Here is a 24,130-nt window from a genome sequence, read left to right as displayed (position 1 = left end):
AAGGGCAGTGTTCCTGCATTGACCCTGTAGTCGTCACATGAGCAGAAATGGTGCTTCCGTGGTTGTTGTTCAGTCGCTCAGTTGAGTCTGACTCTGCGACCCCACAGATGGCAGCATGCCACGCTCCCCTGTCCTTCACGGTCTCCCAGAGTTTGCTCAAACTCCTATCCATGGAGTCGATGGTGCATTTGTGGTCATCATCAAAACTGAACTCTGTCTCCTGCGATTTCAGATCCGTCTGCACCCCCGGCCCCAGCCAACCTCCGGCTGGTGAACTCCACCGTCCACAGTGACGGAAGCGTGGCTGTGACCATCGCGTGGGATGTCCCCGAGGAACCAGACATCCCGGTGCACCACTACAAAGTCTTCTGGAGCTGGACAGTCAACGGCAAGTCCCTTGTGCCGACCAAGAAGAAGAGGAGGAAGACCACAGATGGGGTAAGTGCCCATTCCGAGGGGGGCCTGGTGTCTCGTGGGGGCGTTGAACTCAAGGTGCCCCATTTAAGAGCAGCCTCCAATGAGCCCAGAAGAGGGGTGGATGAGGAATGAATTCCCATCGCTTCCCTCTGGCCAAGGAGAATCTGTGATCAGAGGACCACACTGGCCAATCAGCCTCGGACATTTCAGGCTGAGAACGCTTGAATGTCGTCTGTTGACTTACTCATATCCAAAGGGCCAGCACAAACTCTAGAAATCAAAGGGACTGGAATCATGTCCCTCTTACCTGTCTCAGTTCAGTTCAGTCGCTCAGTGGTGTCCGACTCTTTGCAACCCCATGAATGGCAGCATGCCAGGCCTCCCTGTCCATCACCAACTCCCAGGGTTCACCCAAACTCATGTACATCAAGTCAGTGATGCCATCCAGCCATCTCATCCTCTGTCGTCCCCCTTCTCCTCCTGCCTCCAATCCCTCCCAGCATCGGGGTCTTTTCCAGTGAGTCAACACTTTGCATCAGGTGGCCAGAGTACTGGAGTTTCAGCCTCAGCATCAGTCCTTCCAAAGAACACCCAGGACTGGTCTCCTTTAGGATGGACTGGTTGAGTCTCCTTGCAGTCCAAGGGACTCGCTAGAGTCTTCTCCAACACCACAGTTCAAAAGTATCAATTCTTTGGTGCTCAGCTTCCTTCACAGTCCAACTCTCACATCCATACATGACCACTGGAAAAACCATAGCCTTGACTAGACGGACCTTTGTTGGCAAAGTAATATCTCTGCTTTTTAATATGCTATGTCTAGCCACTGAAAATGGTACAATTCAAAATGTCCTTGATATTAAGGTTTGCTTTTTTTTTTAAGCGATCCTTCTGAATTGAGGAGTTAAAGTTTTTAGTTTTTCTGTATTGCAAGGTGCTCCTATCTGTAATGTCATTGCTAGAACTGCACACAGTTTACAAGATGTATGTTTGACGATATATGTTTCTCTTGGATTAAAAGGATGTGGGATGGCTTATTGTCCACATACCAAGAAATAAAATCTTCACCAAAACATTTCTTGCAGTGAGATCTCCATAACACTGAACATTCTGCCTGGTGTGACATATGCTTAATGTATAAAAAAATGTGCTTTTATTACACACTTTTTATATTGATGTTATAAAACATAAACGAACAACTTCCTCTCTAATTTATACGATTGAATTGCACAAACTAATGTTGAAAAGAGCTTTTAAAAGACAGCAACAATTTTTTTTAAATGAACATTCCAGTATTTGTGCCATCGAGGATTGTAAAACACATCTCTACCAGTCCACATCACTGATATCCAGCTGCAATGCTGTTTTATTTGTAAGAAACTTTCTGACAGTTCCAGGTTTTATTTCGTACAATTCTGCAACAAGTGATAACTGATAATGTGTGCTCATCTCATAGAAAGTGCCGAAGGAGATAAAGGTGGGAAATCACAGAAATGGAAATCAGAATGTGACATGATGAAATATATGCATGTATAGTGTACGTATAATGTATATATAGTACATGTGGTATCAGGTGGCCCCAATGGTACCCCCTCCAGTCCTCTTGCCTGGAAAATCCCATGGACAGAGGAGCCTGGAAGGCTGCAGTCCATGGGGTCGCTAAGAGTCGGACATTACTAAGCGACTTCGCTCTCACTTTTCCCTTTCATGCATTGGAGAAGGAAATGGCAACCTGCTCCAGTGTTCTTGCCTGGAAAATCCCAGGGACGGGAGGAGCCTGGCGGGCTGCCGTCTCTAGGGTCGCACAGAGTCAGACATGACTGAAGCAACTTAGCAGCAGCAGACTAAAAGGAGATTGTGTGTGTGTGTGTGTGTGTATTTTGTGCATCTGCAGGATGTCTGTGTGTGTGTATCCTATGCCATTTGCAGGATCTATGTGTATGTTTCTCTGTGTGTATTCTGTGCCATTTGCAGGGTGTGTGTGTGAGTTCTGTGTCATTTGCAGGATGTTTGTGTGTATGTGTCCTGTGAGAGTTGCAGTGTGTGTGTGTGTGTATCCTGCACCATTTGCAGAGTGTGTGTGTTTCCTCAGCATTGCCGGGTATGCCTGTGTATTCTCTACCATTTGCAAGGTGTGTGTGTGTGTGTGTGCTGTGGCATTTGTAAGATGTGTGTGTGTGTGTGTGTGTATCCTGTATCACTTGCAGGATACGTGTGTATTTGTGTGTGTGAATCTTGAGCTTTTGTGCAGGGTGTTTGTGTATGAGTGTGTGTGTGTTAGTGCCATTTGCAAGACGTGTGTCTGTGTGTATTTTGTGCTATTTGCTGTGTGTGTGTGTCTTTAACCATTTGCAGGATGTGTGTGTGTATTCCGTGCCGTTTGTAGGATATATAGGTGTATGTGTGTGTGTGTGTTTTATGCCAGTTGTAGGATTGTGTATGTGTTAAAATTATGTGCCGCTGGCAGGATGTGTTTGTGTGTGTGTATGCTGTGGCTTTTGTAGAATGGGTGTGTGTGCTTGTCTGTGTATCCTGTGCAGTTTGCAGGGAATGTGTGTGAATGTGTATTTTGTGCCAGTTCTAGGATCGTGTGTGTGTTTGAATCGTGTGCCATTGGCAGCATGTGTGTGTGTATCCTGTGCCTTTTGTGGGATGTGTGTGTATGTGCATGTATCCTGTGCCTTTTGCAGGATGGGCGTGTGTTTTTGTGTGTGTATGCTGTGCAGTCTGCAGGGAATGTGTGTGACTGTGTATTTTGTGCCAGGTCTAGGATTGTGTGTGTGTTTGAATCGTGTGCCATTTGAAGGATGTGTGTGTGTGTGTGTGCGTGTCCTGTGCAATTTGCAGGGTGTGTGTGTGTGTGTTTTGTTCCAGTTCTAGGATTGTGTGTGTGTGTGAAGCCTGTGCCATGTGTATCCTGTGCTATTTGCAGGATGTGTGTGTATATGTACCGTGTCATCTGCACGGGGGGTGTGTGTGTGTGTCCTGTTCCATTTGTGTGTGTGTGTGTGTATTTTGTGACAGTTGTAGGGTTGTGTGTCTGTTTGAAGCCTGTGCCATGTGTATCCTGTTCCATTTGCAGGGTGTGTGTGTGCATGTGTGTGTCTGTGTCCTGTTCCATTGTGTGTGTGTGTGTGTGTGTGTGCGTGTGTGTGTCCTGTTCCATTTGCTGTATGTGTTCCTCCACAGGGAATTGAACCCTGGCCCCAACACTGAAAGCACCAAATCCTGGCCAGTGTACTACCGCAGAACTGCCCATGTACTATCTTTTGACAGATGTTTGAATTCTAAGACCACAAGCTTAGTTCTCTCAATTCCCAGTTCTTGTAAGGGACCTTATTATCATACCCACAAGCCATAAAAACATACTTTTAAAAGCATCCTGTCAAGTCGATTTTTCTTAACAACTTTCGGAGGAAATTTTCTCATAGAAGACGGAGGATCCACATTGGGGAAATACAGTGAATGTCCGTTCGCTGGGTCTCTCCAGGTGTGCGCTGCTGTGACTCTCTGCTAGTCTGTTATAAAGGGCGCTCATTGTCTCTGTGAGCTGCCGTCCAGGAAGGAGTGAGGGACACACACACAGAGACGCACATATATCCTGCCAACGGCACACGATTCACACACACACACACACAGCCCTAGCACGGGCACAAAATACACACACTCACACATACCCTGCAGATTGCACAGGATACACACACAGACACAAACACACACACACCCATCCTACAAAAGGCACAGAATACACACACAAACACACACACCCATTCTGCAAAAGGCACAGGATACACGCACACAAACACACATCCCACAAAAGGCACAGGATACACACACACACACACACACACACACACATCCTGCCAATGGCACAGAATTCAAACACACATACAGTCCTAGAACTGTGAGTTCTAGGAGTGAGTTATTCATCATCACATAACTGCAGAGTATCCAATAATGGGGTTAGTGACACAGTTTCCAAAAAAAAGAAAAAGATGCTTTTGTGTGACATTTATTTGGATCCACGGCACGACTGGCTTTGCTAAAGATGTAGAAGGTTCCGTGATCTTAGTCCTGGCGGAGGTCAGGTGGGAGCTGGTGGGCTCCCTGAGGACCGGGGACCCCTGGCGGGAGGCTCAGGGTCAGGCGGCTTCTGACGCAGTCTCGTCTCCCCTCCGCCTGCAGTCCCAGAACTCGGTGACCCTGGAGCCGCTGCAGCTGGGCTGCGACTACACTGTGGAGCTGCAAGCCATCACCTACTGGGGTCAGACGCGCCTCAAGAGCGCCAAGGTGTCCCTGCAGTTCACGTCTGCGCACGTCGCCCACAACAGTGAGTGTGCACGGCTCCTTTCCCTCACTTCCCATCTTCACCGGGCAGGTCTTCCTACCAGCGTGCGTGTGACTGTGTCCTGTGAACCAGCACGTGTGCAAGTGTTACCTTGGTGTCTTCCTCACGGTCTTCATCTATTCTGCGTGCAGTGTTTTGGCATCATAATGGAAACTTCAGAGGAAAAGATGTCCCATACTAGCAGATGCTAATATTGACATGATTCAGGGTCCTTATTCTAATGGAAACTTCGGAAGAAAAGGTGTCTCATTCTAGCAGATGCTGATATTGACATGATTCAGGGTCCTTATTCTAGTGGAAACTTCAGAAGAAATGGTGTCTCATTCTAGCTGATGTTAATATTGACATGATTCAGGGTCCTTATTCTAATGGAAACTTCAGCAGAAAAGGTATCTCATTCTAGCAGATGCTGATATTGACATGATTCGGGGTCCTTCTTGTAATAGAAACTTCAGAAGAAAAGGTGTCCCATTCTAGCAGATGCTGATATTGACATGATTCAGGGTCCTTATTCTAATAGAAACTTCAGAAGAAAAGGTGTCTCATCCCAGCAGATGCCAATATTGACATGATTCAGGATCCTTATGCAAATATGTCTTTATAGTTTTGTTTTTTTTTAATGTGTCTGTGCTGGGTCTTCATAGCTGTGTGAGGGCTTTTCTCTAGCAGCGGCAAGCAGGAACTGTTGCCTAGTTATGGTGCCCAGGCTTCTCACTGAGCTGCTTCCTCGTTACAGACCACAGGTTCTAGGACACACGGGCTCACTAGCTGTGGTACCCGGGCTTAGCTGCTCCATGACGTGTGGGATCTTCCCGGACCTGGGAGCGAACCCGTGTCTCCTGCTTTGGCAGGCGGATTCTTTACCACTGAGCCACCAGGGAAGCCCTGCCTTGGAGTTTTCTGTACAACTTTTATCTGTTTCACAGATACTTGTGGTGTCACAATGGACACTTAAGAAGGTGTCCCATTCCAGCAAACGCTTGCGTTCACACGATCGGGTCCTCACACACGCGTACGGGTCTTCGAGAAGGATCCTTGTAGCTAAACTCTCAGAAACTGTTAATTCCCTCTTCAAATGCAACATGCATTTGAGGCTTTCAACCCCTTTCTTTGTGGGTTTCACACAGTGGTCACAATTCCTGCAGAAGGCTACCCAGTACCGCACTGGCAGCAGTGACCATGTCACCCCACGCCCACATCCTAGGCGCCAGTGTTACCAAGCTCGTCTGTGACCATGAACTTAGCACAGTGAGAGGAAGGGCATATGAGACCCTCGTCTCTGAGCCAGATGTTGGGTGCTGTGGTGTTTCTGGCTTTTGCCGACAGCTGGGGAGTGGCGGGCAGGGCCGTGGGGAGGCTCCTGGGGCCGGGCTGATGGACGGTCAGCCTGGGAAAGGCCACAGGCATCTCCGCAAGTGTTGCTGCCCCAGGCTCACAAGGTCTGCCTTTCATCATGGCTCCAGGCCTGGGTCAAACCAGGACGGTGTGACAAGCGTCTAGAATTTAGGAAAGAGTAGGTTGAAGCTGAAACTCCAATACTTTGGCCACCTGATTCGAAGAGCTGACTCATTTGAAAAGACCCTGTTGCTGGGAAAGATTGAGGACAGGAGGAGAAGGGGGACGACAGAGGATGAGATGATTGGATGGCATCACTGACTCAATGGACATGGGTTTGGGTGGACTCTGGGAGTTGGTGATGGACAGGGAGGCCTGGTGTGCTGCAGTTCATGGGGTCACAAAGAGTTGGACACGACTGAGCGACTGAACTGAACTGAACTGAGGCTGGCTCCTCTGAGTTAGATGCAGGGATAGTCCATAACCATGTTCCTTGAGCTTGTGTGCATGCTCAGTCATGTCCAACTCTGCGAACCCGCATGGACTCCTCTGTCCATGGGATTCTCCAGGCAAGAATATTGGAGCGGGTTGCCATTTCCTTCTCCAGGGGTCTTCCCTACCCAGGGATGGAACCTGTGTCTCCTGCATTGGCAGGCGGCTGCTTTAACCACTGACTGAGCCATTTGGGAAGGAAGTCCTAATTATCTTGTACCACCTGGAAGATAATGGGGATCCAAAGGAGCAGGTCCACTTTTAATGGTGTTTTTCAAAAGAGTTCTCGAAACAAGAGCTTCCTCCCTACTTCAGAAATGGGTCCTTTGGGAGATTAGATGGATTTGAAAAGTCCACTATTTCTGTGTATCAGCCTGGGTACAGTACAACTTTTATGTAAAAATTCTCATGGAAACATTTCTGAGCATTTAATAACTTCATTGAGTTTTTAAAAGTTTTTTATTGAAGTGCAGTTGATGGACCACGTTGTGGCAATTTTCTGTTGTACAGCAAAGTAATTTCAGTTATGTATATATATGTACATTTTAAAAAGTGTATTCTTCTCCATGATGGTTTATCACAGGATGTTAAATATAGTTCCCTGTGATACACAATAAGACCTTGTTGCTTATCCGTTCTTTATATCAAAGCTCACATCTGCTAACCCCAACTTCCCACTCCATCCCTCCCCATTGCTGGCCCCCTTGGTAATCACCAGTCTGTTCTCAACGTCTGTGAGGCTGTTTCTGTTTCATAGGTAAGTTCATTGGCGTCACTTTAGATCCCACAGGTGAGACCATACAGTATTCATCTTTCTCTGTCAGACTTAATGCGCTTAGTATGATCATCGCTAGGCCCATCCATGTCACTGCAGATGGCATCGTCTCATTCTTTTTCGCGGCTGAGTAATATTCCATTGTCTATATGTACCACACCTTCTTTATCCATTCCTCTCTTGGTGGGCCTTGGGGTTGTTTCACATGTGTTGGCTGCAATGAACGTAGAGGCGCGTGTACCTTTTTGGATTATAATTTTGTCTGGATACGTGCCCAGAAATGGGGTAGCTGGGTCATACAATAGTCCTATTTTTAGTTTTCTTAGGAACTTTCATATTGTTTTCCATAGTGGCTGCACCCACCATTCATTAATTTCTTTAAATGCAATCCTACATCCATTCATCCAGTACTCTTGGGCTTCCCTGGTGGCTCAGCTGGGAAAGAATCCACCTGCAATGCAGGAGACCTGGGTTCAATCTCTGGATTGGCAAGATCCCCCTGGAGAAGGGAAACGCTACCCACTCCAGTATTCTGGCTGGAGAATTCCATGAACTGTATAGCCCATGGGGTTGCAAACAGTCAGACATGACTTAGCAACTTGAACACTTTAATTCATTCATCAAACTATGTCTAACTATGGGAACAGTTACTATATCATACTATCATAGACCTCACTAGAGTATAAACAAATATGTCATATACAAAGGAAAAAGTATATATGTGAATATATATACAATATAGACTATTGTATGTGTACATTATACAATCTCTATGTATCTATTTCCATGCATTCTATATAATACAATGTTTTCATGTATTAACATGAACTTGCGCACACGTTACCACATTAGACACACCTGTTGTCAGCCTTCTGAGAGCACAATGTGGAGTCTGTAAACACGTGGCCAGGATAACAGAGAGACTAGCCCATGGTGCAGAGAGCTGCCGGGAATCGTGGAGGCAGACAGACTGACACGGTAGTAGGCACTGAGCCTGCCGGCCTCTCCTGGGCCTTGCAGAGCAGCAGGCATCACACCGCACACGTGCAGCTCTGGAACAGAGCACTGTGTGTGCAGAGAACCAGCACAGGGTGGGGGCGGGGAATGAAGCAGGAGGAGCTTCCCCCCTTGGAGACTGCAGTCAGTCCCATGGGTGTCCTGCCATCCGTGTGCCGAGGCCACCCTGGGCACCCCACAACCTGATGCCGCCACCTCCCCACCCCCAGAAACCAGAGCTGTATGTTTGGCTGCCCGCCCGGCACCGCCACTGGGATGGCTGACAGCTTCGTGAAATGGAACATCCTCCAAACCACGATCATCTCATCCTTTCACCCCTGTTTCTCTCCACGGCCCTACCCTCAGAGCACCTGTCCCTCAGCCCTTCTGTTCGAGCCTGAGGTCAGGAGAGGTCGTTTTTCATGCCTCGGTTTACCTCTCTCCAGAAATCCACTTCATGAAGAATCAAAGTCCTCTGGTGTTCTAACCTCACCTGCAACGTGGGGACCTGTCCAGGTCTTGCCCACTGTCCAGGCCATTGCCACCTTCCTGATACAGTTTATCTCCTAATTATTATTGGTTTCCAGCCTTTCTTCAATATCTGTCTTATAGATGACTGTCAGAACAGTCTCTAGAAAACATTAACCAGTATCACAGATTTCTTCCCCTCTCAAGACCATCACGTATTCCTGCCGTCTCTTCACTTATGCCCACATCTCACGCTTTCCTGTTTCCCCAACTTACTACTCACTGATTTCTCCTCAAACCAAAATCCTTTAAACGTCTGATTTTCCTGAGATGGTAGTTTTTCTTCTACTGGTGGTGGGGATTTCTGTCTTGTGCAAAGTTAAGTTGGCCTTTTGGTGTTTTTCCAGTTTTCCCAATAAACAGCGTTCCTTCCCCCTTAGAGGCTGGTATGGCTGCGATCCATGAAGGGGCCGTATGAGTCCTGTAATTGAATATGCGTTTCTGCCCACAGCCGAGAATCCCATGAACAGAGGAGCATGGTGGGCTACAGTCCAGCTCAGTTCAGTTCAGTAGCTCAGTCGTGTCTGACTCTTTGTGACCCCATGAACCGCAGCACGCCAGGCCTCCCTGTCCATCACCAACTCCCGGAGTCCACCCAAACTCATGTCCCTTGAGTCGGTGATGCCATCCAACCATTTCATCCTCTGTCATCCCCTTCTCCTCCCACCCTCAATCTTTCCCAGCATCAGGGTCTTTTCAAAAGAGTCAGTTCTTTGTATCAGATGGCTAAAGTATTTGAATTTCAGCTTCAACATCAGTCCTTCCAATAAACACTCAGGACTGATTTCCTTTAGGATGGACTGGTTGTATCTCCTTACAGTCCAAAGGACACTCAAGAGTCTCCTCCAACATCACAGTTCAAAAGCATCAATTCCTCAGCTCTCAGCTTTCTTTATGGTCCAACTCTCACATCCATACATGACTACTGGAAAAACCACAGCTTTGCTCAGATGGACTTTTGTTGGCAAAGTAATGTCTCTGCTTTTTAATATGCTGTCTAGGGTTGGTCATAACTTTCGGCTACAGTCCATAAGGTCTCAAAGAGTTGGACATGACTGAGCACGCATGTACCATTTTACGTAACCAAGAAAGAGATATGATATTTAACCTACCAAAGGCCACTTTATTCTAGGATTAACTGATTCCTGTCAGAAGGATCAGAACAATTTAAAAAAAATAAGTGATACTGCAAAGTACCAGTCATAATACATGTTACTTGGGTTTCAGGGTGGCCTCCAGCAGAGACTGTCTTAACACAGGATTAGGCAGGACACAGCTGAGTGTGTGTCAGGACACGCTTTGTAACCCAACGTTGATGTATAATCCCATAAACAGTAATGTGTGCCTGTGACAGGAACACAATGAGTTTTCATCATGAACCAACCAGAAGTAAAGAATCATTACAACTTTCCAGTTTAAGCAAGGGAAATTATATTTTATAGGAAGCAGTGCTGTAAATGTCAGCATATAAATTACTTTTTGAATGCTGTTTTTCCAGGGCTGCAGGCTACTAGGCGTTTTCATGATAAACGTTTCTATGAAAGCAAAGGTGCGTGTTCACACAGTTTTATAAAAGGGCCCCTTGAAGGAAAGAAAGACATAATCCTGTCTTTAATAGAAACGTAACTTGCTCTCTTGGGAGGCAGGAGGAACATTTCCGGGGGTGACAGTTTCCAAATGCTTGATGTAGTGGACTCATGGAGCTGGAAGAATATTCCAGAGTTCATCTAACATCTGGAGAAACGGCCTAGTCACTCAGTTCTCTTTCACTTTCAGGACTATTAAAGAGTATAAACCAGACCTCATCCTTTTTCAGAATATGGAGAAATGGCTTTTATTCCATTTTTGTTTCCTGCTGGAAGTGGAGGACACGCTCAGAGGGAGGGACAACTCCCAGGGCTGAGGTTGGACTGTGCATCCTCTATGTGTCAGCGTGTCCTCTGGGGGCGTGCCCCTGTGTGTGGGCGTGTCCTCTGTGGGCGTGTCCTCTGGGGCATGTGCTGTGTGGGGGCGTGTCCTCTATGTGTGGGGGCGTGTCCATGTGTGGGGGCGTGGCCACGCGGGTTCACGCTGAAATCATTCAGTAAAGCAGCAGACGTTCAATCCTGAGATATATACGCTTTTTTTACGTCGGTAGTGAAAACTAAACATTTCCATGGGATATAACAGGCCCAAGGACGACAGTATTCACGGAGAGGTTAAACAACCGTCTAGACTGTCTTGGTTATCTGCCAGTGAATTCTTAACAGGACAGGTTATTTAAGGAATTAGATGCATAAATGAGCTTGTGAAAAATTTAAGATTTGTGAAAAGCCTTAAACTTTCTAAAAAAAGCTTTTTATTGGAGTACAGTTGATTTCACAGTGTTGGTATTAGTTTCTGCTATACAGCACAGGCGGTTATATGTATACACTTATCCTCTCTTTCAGATGTCTTCTCATATAGACCACTACACAGCATTGAGTAGAGTTCTCTGTGGTATACAGTAGGTTCTCATTCACCTTCAGTTCAGTCACTCAGTCGTGTCCCATTCTTTGGGACCCCACGGACTGCAGCACGCCAGGCCTCCCTGTCCATCACGAACTCCCAGATCTTGCTCAAACTCATGCCCATCGAATGGGTGATGCCATCCAAGTATCTCATCCTCTGCCGTCCTCTTCTCCTCCTGCCTTCCATCCTTCCCAGCATCAGGGTCTTTTCCAATGAGTCAGGTTCTCATTAGTTTAGTGTATGTGTGTAAATTGCTATCTCCCAGTTCATCCCACGCCACTCTTAACCCCCTTGGTATCCTTGGGTGTGTTCTCTATGTGTGTGTCTCTATCTCTGCTTTGCAAATAAGCTCATCTACACTATTTTTCTATATTCTACATACATGCATTAATGTATTTGTCTTTCTGACTTCCTTCACACTATGGCAGTCTCCAGGTCCCTCCATGTTTATGAAGAAGGCAGAGTTTAATTCCTGTTTATGGCTGAGTAATATTCCATTACACCTTAAATTCTTTTTAAAAAATGCCTTAGGTGTAAGCAGCAGGATTCTGTAAGCCCACGGTGGCATCCAGAAAGGGGCATGTTTGGGTGCCTGTCTTCTGGGTTCCCTGTGACCCTGCCCCCACTCTGGGCCCCAGGCTTGCTGTGCTGGGGTCTGTAGACTTGGATGTAAGGCTTCTCACAGGCTGTGACGTTGTGACTTAAAGATGACATTGGTGTTGGCCCGTTCCAGGCACACGGCTCCAAAACTCTTGGAATTCCCTAAGCAGTGAGAGCCATGAAGGTGTGTTTTCTTATGTGAATGAGGTGATTTTTTGGACAGCACCAAAGGACAGGGTGGGCATGAGAGGAACGTACCAGTGACTGGAAGCTTGGAACTTTCTGTCTCCACTTCCTACCACCACCTCTGAGGAAGAGAGAGTGGCTGGAGGTGCAGTTCAGTCATCGGTGGCTAATAATTTAATCAATCGTGTCTGTGTAATGAAGCCTCTGTAAACCCCAGACGCCAGGATTCAGAGGGCTCTGGACTTGGTGAATGTGTGCTGGGAGGGGGACTCCCTGGAGCAGGAAGCCCCACCCGCTTCTCCCCACCCTATCCCATGCTGCTCTGCCATCTGGCTGTTCCTGAGTTATATCCTTTTTTCTTCTCTTTTTTCATATATCTAAATCCTATTTCACGCCTAGGCATTACTACCTTTGAAGATCAGTCAGTTTAGTCACTCAGTCATGTCCGACTCTTTGCGACCCAGTGGACTGCAGCACACCAGGCTTCCCTGCCCATCACCAACTCCCGGAGTTTACTCAAACTCAAGTCCACCTAGTCACTGATGCCATCCAACCATCTCATCCTCTGTCGTCCCCTTCTCTTCCTGCCTTCCATCTTTCCCAGCATCAGGGTCTTTTCCAATGAGTCAGCTCTTCACAGCAGGTGGCCAAAGGATTGGAGTTTCAGCTTCAGCATCAGTCCTTCCAATGAATATTCAAAACTGATTTCCTTTAGAATGGACTGGTTGGATCTCCCTGCAGTCCAAGGGACTCTCCAGAGTCTTCTCTCAAGCGTCTCCTCTGGCACCACAGTTCAAAAGCATCAGTTCTTCGGTGCTCAGCCTTCTTTGTAGTCCAACTCTCACATCCATACATGACTACTGGAAAAACCATAGCCTTGACTAGACGGACCTTTGTTGGCAAAGTAACGTGTCTGCTTTTTAATATGCTGTCTAGGTTGGTCGTAGCTTTTCTTCTAAGGAGCAAGTGTCTTTTAATTTCATGGCTGCAGTCACCATCTGCAGTGATTTCGGAGCCCCCCCAAAATAAAGTCTGTCACTGTTTCTATTGTTTCCCATCTATTTGCCATGAAGTGATACGACCAGATGCCATGATCTTAGTTTTCTAAATGCTGAGTTTTTTTTTTCCTACTTTGATATAGATTTTATTATTTTTTTATTCAATTTTAATTAAAAAAATTATACATGTGTTCCCATCCTGAACCCTCCTCCCTCCTCCCTCCCCATAATCCCAGTGCACCAGCCCCAAGCATCCAGCATCGTGCATTGAACCTGGACTGGCATCTCATTTCATACATGACATTTCACATGTTTCAATGCCATTCTACCAAATCTTCCCACCCTCTCCCTCTCCCACAGAGTCCATAAGCCTGTTCTATACATCAGTGTCTCTTTTGCTGTCTCGTATACAGGGTTATCGTTACCATCTTTCTAAATTCCATATATATGTGTTAGTATATTGTATTGGTGTTTGTCCTTCTGGCTTACTTCACTCTGTATAATAGGCTCCAGTTTCATCCACTTCATTAGAACTGATTCAAATGTATTCTTTTTAATGGCTGAGTAATACTCCATTGTGTATATGTACCACAGCTTTCTTATCCATTCATCTGCTGATGGACATCTAGGTTATTTCCATGTCCTGGCTATTATAAACAGTGCTGCGATGAACATTGGGGTACACGTGTCTCTTTCCCTTCTGGTTTCTCAGTTTATGCCCAGCAGTGGGATGGCTGGATCATAAGGCAGTTCTATTTCCAGTTTTTTAAGGAATCTCCACACTGTTCTCCATAGTGGCTGTACTAGTTTGCATTCCCACCAACAGTGTAAGAGGGTTCCCTTTTTTCACATTGCTTACTGGTTTATCATCAATACAGGTTGAGAGGTTATATCTCATAGGAGTACTTGGAATTCTGAAAGCAGAAAAGGACATAATTTCTACATGTGCAACTTCTAAAAGTCAGTGAGCTGCAAAAGGAGAGATCGGAGGCCAGGAGTTTTGGGTATCTTTCCTACTAAGCCATGTGAACTCGCCTCTGTCTCTCTCAAGATGGAGGAATCTAACATGCTGGTCCTTCAGCGAAAACCCACCGAGTATATTGTTTTCATGAAATGGTATTTTAATATTACTTCATTGACTTCCTTCACAAGTGCCAAAAAAAAATTCATGTATTGTGAGAAATACTATTTCCACTAATTACTGAAATCAGAGCATCTATCAAGGTTGGTGAATGTGGGTTCTTACTAAGTTAAATTTGGGGATTTCAGTGTAATCTACACAGCGTACTTTTAGGTCTGCATTACAGCCTATGATGAAGGGGGAGGTGTGGTCAACCTGGGCAGGAAGGAATCTGTGGCTGAATTACGTTTTCCTTTAAAAAACAGGCGCTAAATAGGAAAGGATCACAGAAGGAAATCAGATGCACTGGGATTACCATCAGGTTCCATGTTGCTTTCTAACCAGTAAATCAGAATGTTGTGCACTCTTGTAGAAGAACAGCTCGGGAAAAGTAGGAAGAGTGTGACGCACACGCAGCCTCCCCTTCAAAGACGCCGGCCCGCTCGCCTCCTGGAAGTCGGGGCTCCGTTCTTCCAAGACAACCAGCTGCAGGTCAAGGTGTACTGGAAAAAGACGGAAGGTGAGCAGATGCTTGCTTGGTCATCGCTGTCCTTGAGCTTTATTCTAATATCGGACTACAGTTGATGGACAGTGTTGTGTGAGCTTCAGGTGTACACCAAAGGGATTCGGCTGTACATATACACAGGTTGGTTCTTTTTCAGATTCTTTTTCCAGTTGGTGGTGGTGGTGGTTTAGTCGCTAAGTCGTGTCTGACTCCTTGCGACCCCATGGACTGTAGCCCGCCAGGCTCCTCTGTCCGTGGGACTCTCCAGGCAAGAGTACTGGAGTGGGTTGCCATTTCCTTCTCCAGGTGATCTTCCCGACCCAGGAATCGAACCCGGGTCTCCTGCATTGCAGGCAGATTCTTTACCGACTGAGCTATGAGGGAAGCCTTAGGTGATTCCATTGAGCAGAGCTCCCTGTGCTATACAGTAGGTCCCTGTTGACTATTTTAAACATAGTAGCGTGCACCTGTCCATCCCAGACTCCCAGTGTGTTCCCCAACCCCACCAGTCCCCTTTGGTAACTGTCAATTTGCTTTCTAAGTCTGTAAATCTATTTGTGTTTTGTAAATAAGTTCGTCGGTATCATTGTTTTTAGATTCCTCAGAGAAGTGATACCCTGTTTCTCTCCCTGATTCCCTTCCTGTGATCATGTCTACCTCCCTACCCATGTCACTGCACGTGGCATTGATTTCAATCTTTATGAAGCTGAGTAGTATTCCGTGTGCCTGTGTACCACACGGACTCCTCTGTCAATGGAGATTTAGGCTGCCACCGCGTCTTGACTATTGTAAACAGTGCTGCAGCGGGCTGCATGTACGTCTTCAAATGACGGTTTTCTGCAGGTATGTGTCCAGGAGTGGGCTTGCTGGGTCAGATGGTAGCTCTGTTTTTAGTTTTCTTAGGAACTTCCAGACTGTTCTCTCAAGTGGCTGCACCAATTTGCATTCCCACCAGCAGTGCAAGCGAGTTTCCTTTTCTCCACACTCTCTCCAGCATTTATTGTTTGTAGACTTTTGATGACAGTCGTTTTGACTGGTATGAGGTGGTAACTCATTGTAGTCTTGATTTGTATTTCTGCAATAATTAGCAACGTTGACCATCTTTTCATGATCCTCTTAGCCACCTACATGTCTTTGGAGAGATGTCTTTTTAGGTCTTCTGGTTTTTTGATTGGGTGGTTTGTTGGTATTGAGGTGTATGAGCTGTAGATTAAGGCTTCATCAGTCATATGCAAATATTTCCTCTCATTTCTGGGTTGTCTTTTTGTTTTATTATTTCCTTTGCTGTGCAGAAGCTCTCAACTTTAATTAGGTCCCGTTTGTTTCTTTTCTGATTTTATTTTCATTACTCTTAAGAGGTGGAGCCAAAAAGATCTTGCTGTGATTTATTTCAGAGAGTGTTCTGCCTGTGCTTTCGTCTAAGAGTTTTGTGTTTGTTGTTTGCGTTTAAGAGTTCTGAGCTGTCAGGGTGCTTGTGTAAATGTCACCATCAAGCCACACTACTGCTATTAAGGAAACAGCTGAACAAAGTGCATGCACGCTTTCTTCTTTTATCGAATGCCTTGCTGCTCTGACATTTGAATGGGTTGCCCCTGGTTCCCAGGAATGTGTTACCACGTTCTGAAATCTGCTGCTGACATTGCATCATTTCAGGGATATGGACCTGTCTTCACCTCTTTCCTAGAAAGCCGGTCTTGTGTTCAAACACTCAAAACAGTCGTTATTTTGCACTGTAAAGCTCTGTTCTAAAGTAATTATTTATTACAAAGGTGCATAATGCACATAATTTGGAAGACAGGAAAAAAGCCAATTCTCTTCCCAGTAGTTCACGAAAGTAGCATTTTAGTAGATTCGCTTTGCTAAGTTTCCTATACCTCCCGTGTCTCACCAGGTTATTATATATGTATGCATAGTCTCTCAGAAACAGTGGAAACAGTATCAGACTTTATTTTGGGGGGCTCCAAAATTACTGCAGATGGTGACTGCAGCCAGGAAATTAAAAGACACTTACTTCTTGGAAAGATAGTTATAACCAACCTAGATAGCATATTAAAAAGCAGAGATATTACTTTGCCAAGTCTAGTCAAGCCTGTGGTTTTTCCAGTGGTCATGTATGGATATGAGAGTTGGACTGTGAAGAAAGCTGAATGCCGAAGAATTGGTGTTTTTGAATTGTGGTGCTGGAGAAGACTTTTGCGAGTCCCTTGGACTGCAAGGACATCCAACCAGTCCATCCTAAAGGAGACCAGTCCTGGGTGTTCATTGGAAGGACTGATGCTGAGGCTTAAACTCCAATACTTTGGCCACCTCACGCGAAGAGTTGACACATTGGAAAAGACCTTGATGCTGGGAGGGATTGGGGGAAGGAGGAGAAGGGGACGACAGAGGATGAGATGGCTGGATGGCATCACCGACTTGATGCACTTGAGTTTGGGTGAACTCTGGAAGCTGGTGATGGACAGGGAGGCCTGGCATGCTGCGATTCATGAGGTCACAAAGAGTCAGACACGACTGAGTGACTGAACCGAACTGAACTGTAGTCTCTCAGTCGTGTCCGACTCTTTGGGACCCCGTGGACTGTAGCCCGCCAGGCTCCTCTGTCCATGGGATTCTCCAGTGGGTTGCCGTTCCCTTCTCCAGGGCATCTTCCCGACCCAGTGATCGAACCCAGGTCTCTTGGATTGCAGGCTGAGCCACCAGGGAAGCCATTTTTATGTGTGTGTGTGTGTATATGTAAAATGACCACATTTTCAAATAATATATTTGCATTTTATATACTGTTAGTCTTTTTAATAACATTTTGAAATGGTTACTTTGATGGATATTATGTGCTGTCGTAATTGCACTGTAGCCAAACATTTAGTTGCCTTCAGAATTTGTTTTATCATTAATACTGCAGTGAATGTTCATCCTTAGAATAGATTCTGTTTTCTTTTTATCTTTGAGATAAATTCCTTTCATTCCTTTGTTTCCTAAGAGTATTTGTTTTGCATTACTGAAAAACTGCTTTTAGAGATAATTGACATATGTATTATCACTTCTGTGCATTTTAAGACTCAAAATCTCTTTTAGGCAAAACTGTTTCATGAATTAGTTTTCAAAATTGTTACTTTTCTGAGGCACCGTTTTACTCAGTGTTATCAGCTCATGTGCCGGGATATTGATGCTGGAGCTCTTGTTCTGGAATTTTCTTCCAAGCTGCTCAAATTCATTCTGTAGCTAAAATAACATTACCAATAAGGTTTAGTATTTTATTACTATCATGTTAATTTAAATTTATTCAATATTACTAAAGTAACATTATGTATACATATTGCAACATTTAAATTAATATTAATTGATTAATTTTAATATTCATATTAACATTAAATGATAGAATTTATTTAATCTCTTATACAGTCAGCTCTCCACATCAGCGGGTTCTGCATCTGCAGATTCACCGGTCTGTGGGTCCCGTACTCTTGTCTACGGTCAGCAGCTGGTTGAACCCAAGGATGCAGAACCCGCAGGTATGAAGGGCTCACTGTGGGACTCCAGCATCCATCCTTGGAATTTGGTATTCAAGGTGGGGGGTCCAATCCCCAGCCTCCAGTGGGTATTGGAGGATGACTGTCCTTACCAATTTAAAATTAGCATCGTACGTCCATATGACATTAGTATCAATGAAATAACACGTTTTATTATCGAACGTGTAAGCATCTCATCTAAGGAACAGGTGAACATACGGGAGATGAAAGCATATCAGGCTCAGAGGAGTAAACCACCAACATCCTGACTTCTGAACGTGCACACATGTTGTACCTGTACTTGAGTTTATCCAGATAGGATCTTAACGACCTGTACCTGGCTTCCCGCAGTGAACAGTACATGGGGGACACTCACCCAGTCTCCTGCAGGAAGCGCTGATTCATCCACTCATCTTGCTGCACCGTTTTGTGCCCGGGACACCTCCAGCTGTGACGTTTCTTGTCAACAGTGGCTGGAGATTTGCTTGGCCCCAGTGATGGGCTGGGAAGAAGGACTTCCCTGGTGGTCCAGTGGTCAAGACATCACCTTCCAAAGCAGGGGTCGCGGGTTCCGTCCCTGGTCGGGAAGCTAGGATCACACGTGCCTTGGGGCCAAAAGCGAAACGAAACATGAAACAGAAGTGATGTAGCAAATTCAATACTTTTCAAAGGATCTGCATCAAAGAATCTTAAAGATGGAAAAGAACAGCACCGTTGTGGACATCCTGTGAACACACCTTCTGAGTCACACATGTGCGTACATATTCCCCCCACCCAGAGGTGAGACTCTTAGGTCAGAGGACATAGACCCCTAGAAGAGTCTTGCACAGAGCTTGGACCATGCACCCGCCCACAGAGAGGCTTAGATGTTCTCCCCACAGTCTCCCCAAGTGGAGAATCCATCTTTTCCTCACTTCAGCCCTTCTGGTATGTGTGTCGTGATGGCTCGCTGCTCTTTGTTCTTGCGTCCAGGGGTTGAACACCTCATCGTGAGTTTATTGGCGATGGGGCTCCTCTTTTCCAAAGCACTCTCTAGGTGGTTTAGCCAGTCTGTCCTGCAAGAGTCCTTTATGTATGGGGTATTCGAGTCATGTGCTGGTTTCATCTCAGTTTCTTTCTACTTTTATTTCTTTCAATTTCCTGATAGTTCTTAATTTGGGGCTTCACTGGGCTTCCCTGGTGGCTCAGTTGGTAAAGAATCTGTCTGCAATGCAGGAGACCCTGGTTCAATTCCTGGGTAGGGAAGATCCCCTAGAGAAGGGAAAGGCTGCCCACTCCAGTATTCCTGGGCTTTGCTGATGGCTCTGCTGGTAAAGAATCCGCCTGCAATGCGGGAGACGTGGATTCGATCCCTGGGTCGGGAAGATCCCCTGGAGAAGGGAACGGCTGCCCACTCCAGTACTCTGGCCTGGAGAATTCCATGGACTATATAGTCCATGGGGTCACAAAGAGTTGGACACGACTGAGCGACTTGCACTTTCATTTGGGGCTTCACTACTGGCTCAGACGGTAAACAACGTGCCTGCAACGCGGGAGACCTGGGTTCGATCCCTGGGTTGGAAAGATCCCCTGGAGAAGGGAAATGGCTATGCTGGTTTTACCCAGGTCGTTCCTGGTTTTATCTAAGTCTTTCTCTACTTTTTCTTTTTTTTTTTTCAGTTTCTTAATAGCTCTTCCTTTAAGGGATGATCAGTTCATCGTTTTGCTTCTTCAGGTCCACTGGGCTCCGTGTACTATGTGAGCACTCTCCTCACACAGGGTCACTCAGGTGCCCTCCTTACGTCCGAGGAATGTCGTTGCTCCATCTTTGCCTCTCAGCTGGCTTTCGTTCGGATTTCATTTCTGTCGTAAGGATCCAGCGTAGGGCATCCGTGTTCCTTTATTTTTCTTTCCCTCTTTTTTCCCCCCCCCAAAGAAAAAAAATTTTTAATTGAAGCATAGTTGATTTCCAGCATTTTCTATGAAAATGATCATGTTGTCAGTAAATCATAAGAAAGTTGCATTTTCCTTTCCAGGCTTTGCACATTTTTGCTTCTTTGCCCTGTCTTCATGCTGGCTGAGACTTTGAGTACAATGTTGAATGAAAGTGATGGTTATAGACATTATGTTTGCTTGAAATTCCTTTCTGCCTCTTTCATTTCTGTTTATTCAAAATAAGGATCAGTCAGGAGCACTTTTTTCTTTGCTTTCTTCTGGGTTACTTGATCAGTTTACCAGTCGTTAGAAAACAGGTCTAACTGTTCCACTAGTAATATGGAAACAGGTAGTAGTATTATTTATAAGTAAGAGAAATCACTGCAATTGAGCATCTCCAAGCAACCCTTGTATGTAAATAAAACACAGTTCACTTGTAGTACTCGGACCAGAGTAAGTCGGAGTTTAAGAATACGTTCTTAAGTAAGGGAGGAACTAGGGATCTAGAGATCCCCTAGAGCAGCGGTCCTGAACCTCGGATCTAATGCTTGGTGCTCAGAGGTGGAGCTGATGGAATAAACAATAAGACAAAGCACACGGCAAATGGAACGCCACTCGTGAAAGTGAAGTCGCTCAGTCGTGTCCGACACTTTGTGACCCCATGGACTGCAGACTACCAGGCTCCTCTGTCCATGGGATTTTTCCAGGCAAGAGTACTGGAGTGGGATGCCATCGCCTTCTCCAGGAATGCACTTGAATCATTTCAAAAACCCATCTACCCCCACCCCCCTATCCGTGGAAAAGTCATCTTCCACGAAACGGGTCCCTGGTACGACCACGGAGGTTGGGGACCACTGCTCTAGAGAGAAGAGGAATCAAGACCCATCTCAATGGCATGCCCAAAGTGGGGTGAGGTGGCCAGGGACCCCAACAGTGACTGCCCAGACGAACTGGAGAACCCTGGGGAGCGCCGAGGCAGAGGCCCACAGGAGCCGGGGTGGCTTCCAGAGGAGGGAAGGGGTGAGTGAGGTCAGAACCCCCTGAGACGGCGTGTGAGGTGCTGGAGCTGTGGTCCAGCACGTGGTCACTACGCACACCGAGTGACGACTCTGGAATCAGCCGCGTCAGTATCTTTGCAGCAAGAGGAGAGGACTGGTTCAAAGGAGGGCTTCCCGTGCTGCTAGTGGTAAAGAACCCGCCTGCTAATGCAGGAATCATAAGAGACATGTGTTCCAACCCTGGGTGGGGAAGATCCCCTGGAGGAGGGCATGGCAACCCACTCCACTGTTCTTGCCTGGAGAATCCCCTGGACAGAGGAACCTGACAGGCTACAGTCCATGGGGTGGCAAAGCGTTAGACACGACTAAGTGACTAAGCACGCATGCATGGCTTGAAGGTGACCCATGAACATGCTGTGGACTGTGTGTCTTTAAAGCTCTACCTTACGCTACTGATTTGAAAAGGAAAGACAGGCTGTGGATCGTGCGTGCCCACGGGACTGTGTCCTTGCAGATTCGTGGCGTCACTGGGGTTTATGCGCCAGTCCCGGGGTGCTTGTGGTCCTCAGTGGAGATGCTCGTGCAGGGCATGGTGCTGGGCTGGAAGGGACCCCGCGTCCACGTTCCCACCCGCCGCTGCCCTCTCAGTTCCTCCCTCGAGCTGGGAACACACCCTCGGCATGGTCTGCTTTCCCGCCGTGGACACTGTGTCTGTCTCATTGAGATCTGTTCTGTGTAAAAGTGGCCCAAAGTGCAGAGCTGCCCCCTAAGGCTCCCCAGGAGGAAGGTGACGCCACACCCGGCAGCGGAGGTGGGCGGCGGGCCATTCCCCTGCAGGTGTGGCCTGTGGCACCATGAGCTCAGTGTGAGGGAGGTAGTAACGTGGAGCCGCCTCCAGAAACAGCGAGAGGAGAGCCCCCAATTCAGGCTTGAGGCTGCGTGTCAGGGGCCGGGGTCACACTGAGAGCCCGTGAGGATGCTCTGAAAAAGGGGAAGAAAGTAACTGTGCAAGTCGCTCAGTTGTGTCCAACTCTCTGCGACCCCATGGACTATACAGCCCATGGGATTCTCCAGGCCAGGATACTGGAATGGGTTGCCTTTCCCTTCTCCAGGGGATCTTCCCAACCCAGGGATCAAATCCAGGTCTCCTGCATTTCAGGTGGATTCTTTACCAGCTGAGCCACCAGGGAAGCCCCAAAAAAGGTAAAAAAGGGGTTAAGTTTGTGGGTTGTGAGATGATGACGGATTAAAATACAGTGGCGCGGGAGGCAAAAGACACTAGCTGTCCTTCTATCCGGGATTGTGAAAATGCTTTCAACTAGAGTTCTTTGTGTGTGTGTGTGTTAGTGGCTCAGTCGTGTGACTCTTTGCAACCCCACGGACTGTAACCCACCAGGCTTCTCTGTCCATGGAATTCTCCAGGCAAGAACAGTGGAGCGGATTGCCATTCCCTAGAGTTCTTTCAGTTCATAAATAATTGTAATATCTCTTAGATTAGATTTGGGTTTTCCCTAGTGGCTCAGATGGTAAAGAATCCCCCTGCAGTGCAGGAGACGTGGGTTCTGTCTTGGAGTGGAGAAGATTCCCCTGGAGAAGGAAATGGCCACCCACTCCAGTGCTCTTGCCTGGAGAAGCTCAGATAAGACAGAGAAACCCGGCACGCTACAGTGAGCCCATGGAGATCACAAAAGAGTCAGACATGACTGGGGTGACTAATGCTTTTAAGAGAGATGTAATAAGTTTTTTAAAAAACAAACACATTAAAACAGCTTACTTCCTGATTGGCGGACAACGATACCTGTCACCGCAGGAAGCCAGTAACCCTGCATTTCCACCAAGGAGCAGCCACCCAGGATTTGCTACAGTGTGTTCATGGTTGACTTTCTAAACCCTAACTTGTGCGAGTTACAAGACAGCTGCAGACTTTATGTGAGATGCAGGCCGCTGTTTGGAAAAGCTTGGACTGCGAGTTGTGCCTGAAAACATGCTATAAAGGCCTGCGGGAAAGACAGGCAGTTCCTGTAAACTGTGTTTTGCAGTGTGGGTTTGGTGGAAGGCAACTGATCAACAGACACCTGCCGTTGAGAAGACGGTTTGTGACTCTTGGTGGCCAAAGTGAGGGCCCTCCATGCCTCTCAGGGAGACCCCAGGGTCGGGCAGGAGGCAGAAACAGTGCTCAGGAGGCTTGACCGTGCTTTCTGTGGTCGGGGAGGGACAGGAAACACTGGTCATTCTGGGGGTTGGCGGGTCTGGATCATCACAGTGGGCTCTGGGAAGTGGTGGTGATTTAGTTGCTCCATCGTGTCCTACTCTTTGCGAGTCTGTAGCCCGCCAGGCTCCTCTGTCCATGTGGATTCTCCAGGCAAGAATACTGGAGTGGGTTGCCATGCCCTCCTCCAGGGATCTTCCCTACCCAGGGATGGTACCTGGGTCTCCTGCATTGCAGGCAGATTCTTTACCAACTGAGCCATCAGGGAAGCTCAGGTTCTGGACACAGGCTGCCGCAGTTCCCTGGCCCTGGAGGGCTGATGAGGGTGGACCTGGTGACCCCAAGGGTGAGGGTCCCCCCTCTGAGGGGATGCTGGGGTGCAGGCTCTGGGTTGGCCGGTCTGCACAGAACATGGATGCCTGCAGGTGAGCTGTCTGCTCTCTGGACATAAGGCCATCCCGGGGAGGGCCGTCCCACCAGGCTCTAGGAGGTCAGAGCCTCACAGATACAGGAAACCAAAGGAATCGTTAAATAAAGGCAGAGGGAACGCAGTGGGGTAGGAATCTAGGGTGTGGAGTCTGCTGAGCCAGCCACGGGAAGTGATTGGAAAGCCTTGGGTTTGCACGGAGATCCTCACCAAGGTGGGGGTCCGTGTCCAGAGACCCAGGGTGTGCACTCAGAGCCGGCAGCTTGCAGAGCTAAAGGGTGGGAGGGGC

General features: G+C 47.0%; 1 protein-coding gene across 2 annotated transcripts in view; it reads left to right on the top strand.

Moving 5' to 3' along the window:
- Window positions 1-24,130, top strand: part of ANOS1 (anosmin 1) — a 211,627-nt gene that overhangs the window by 169,823 nt on the left and 17,674 nt on the right. For both annotated transcript variants that reach the window (XR_011463178.1, XM_070365572.1), the window contains exons 7-9: window positions 233-438; window positions 4,600-4,744; window positions 14,656-14,802. Coding sequence is in view for 1 of the 2 variants with exons in the window: in XM_070365572.1 (XP_070221673.1) it covers window positions 233-438; window positions 4,600-4,744; window positions 14,656-14,802 (498 nt within the window). In the remaining variant the exon portion in view is untranslated. The remainder of the gene's footprint in view (window positions 1-232; window positions 439-4,599; window positions 4,745-14,655; window positions 14,803-24,130) is intronic.

Source organism: Bos mutus, chromosome X (assembly GCF_027580195.1).
Source record: "Bos mutus isolate GX-2022 chromosome X, NWIPB_WYAK_1.1, whole genome shotgun sequence".
In the NCBI taxonomy this organism is placed as follows: Eukaryota; Metazoa; Chordata; class Mammalia; order Artiodactyla; family Bovidae; genus Bos; species Bos mutus.
The sequence above is the reverse complement of the archived record's forward strand: the minus strand, read 5'-3'. Positions and strand labels throughout refer to the sequence as shown.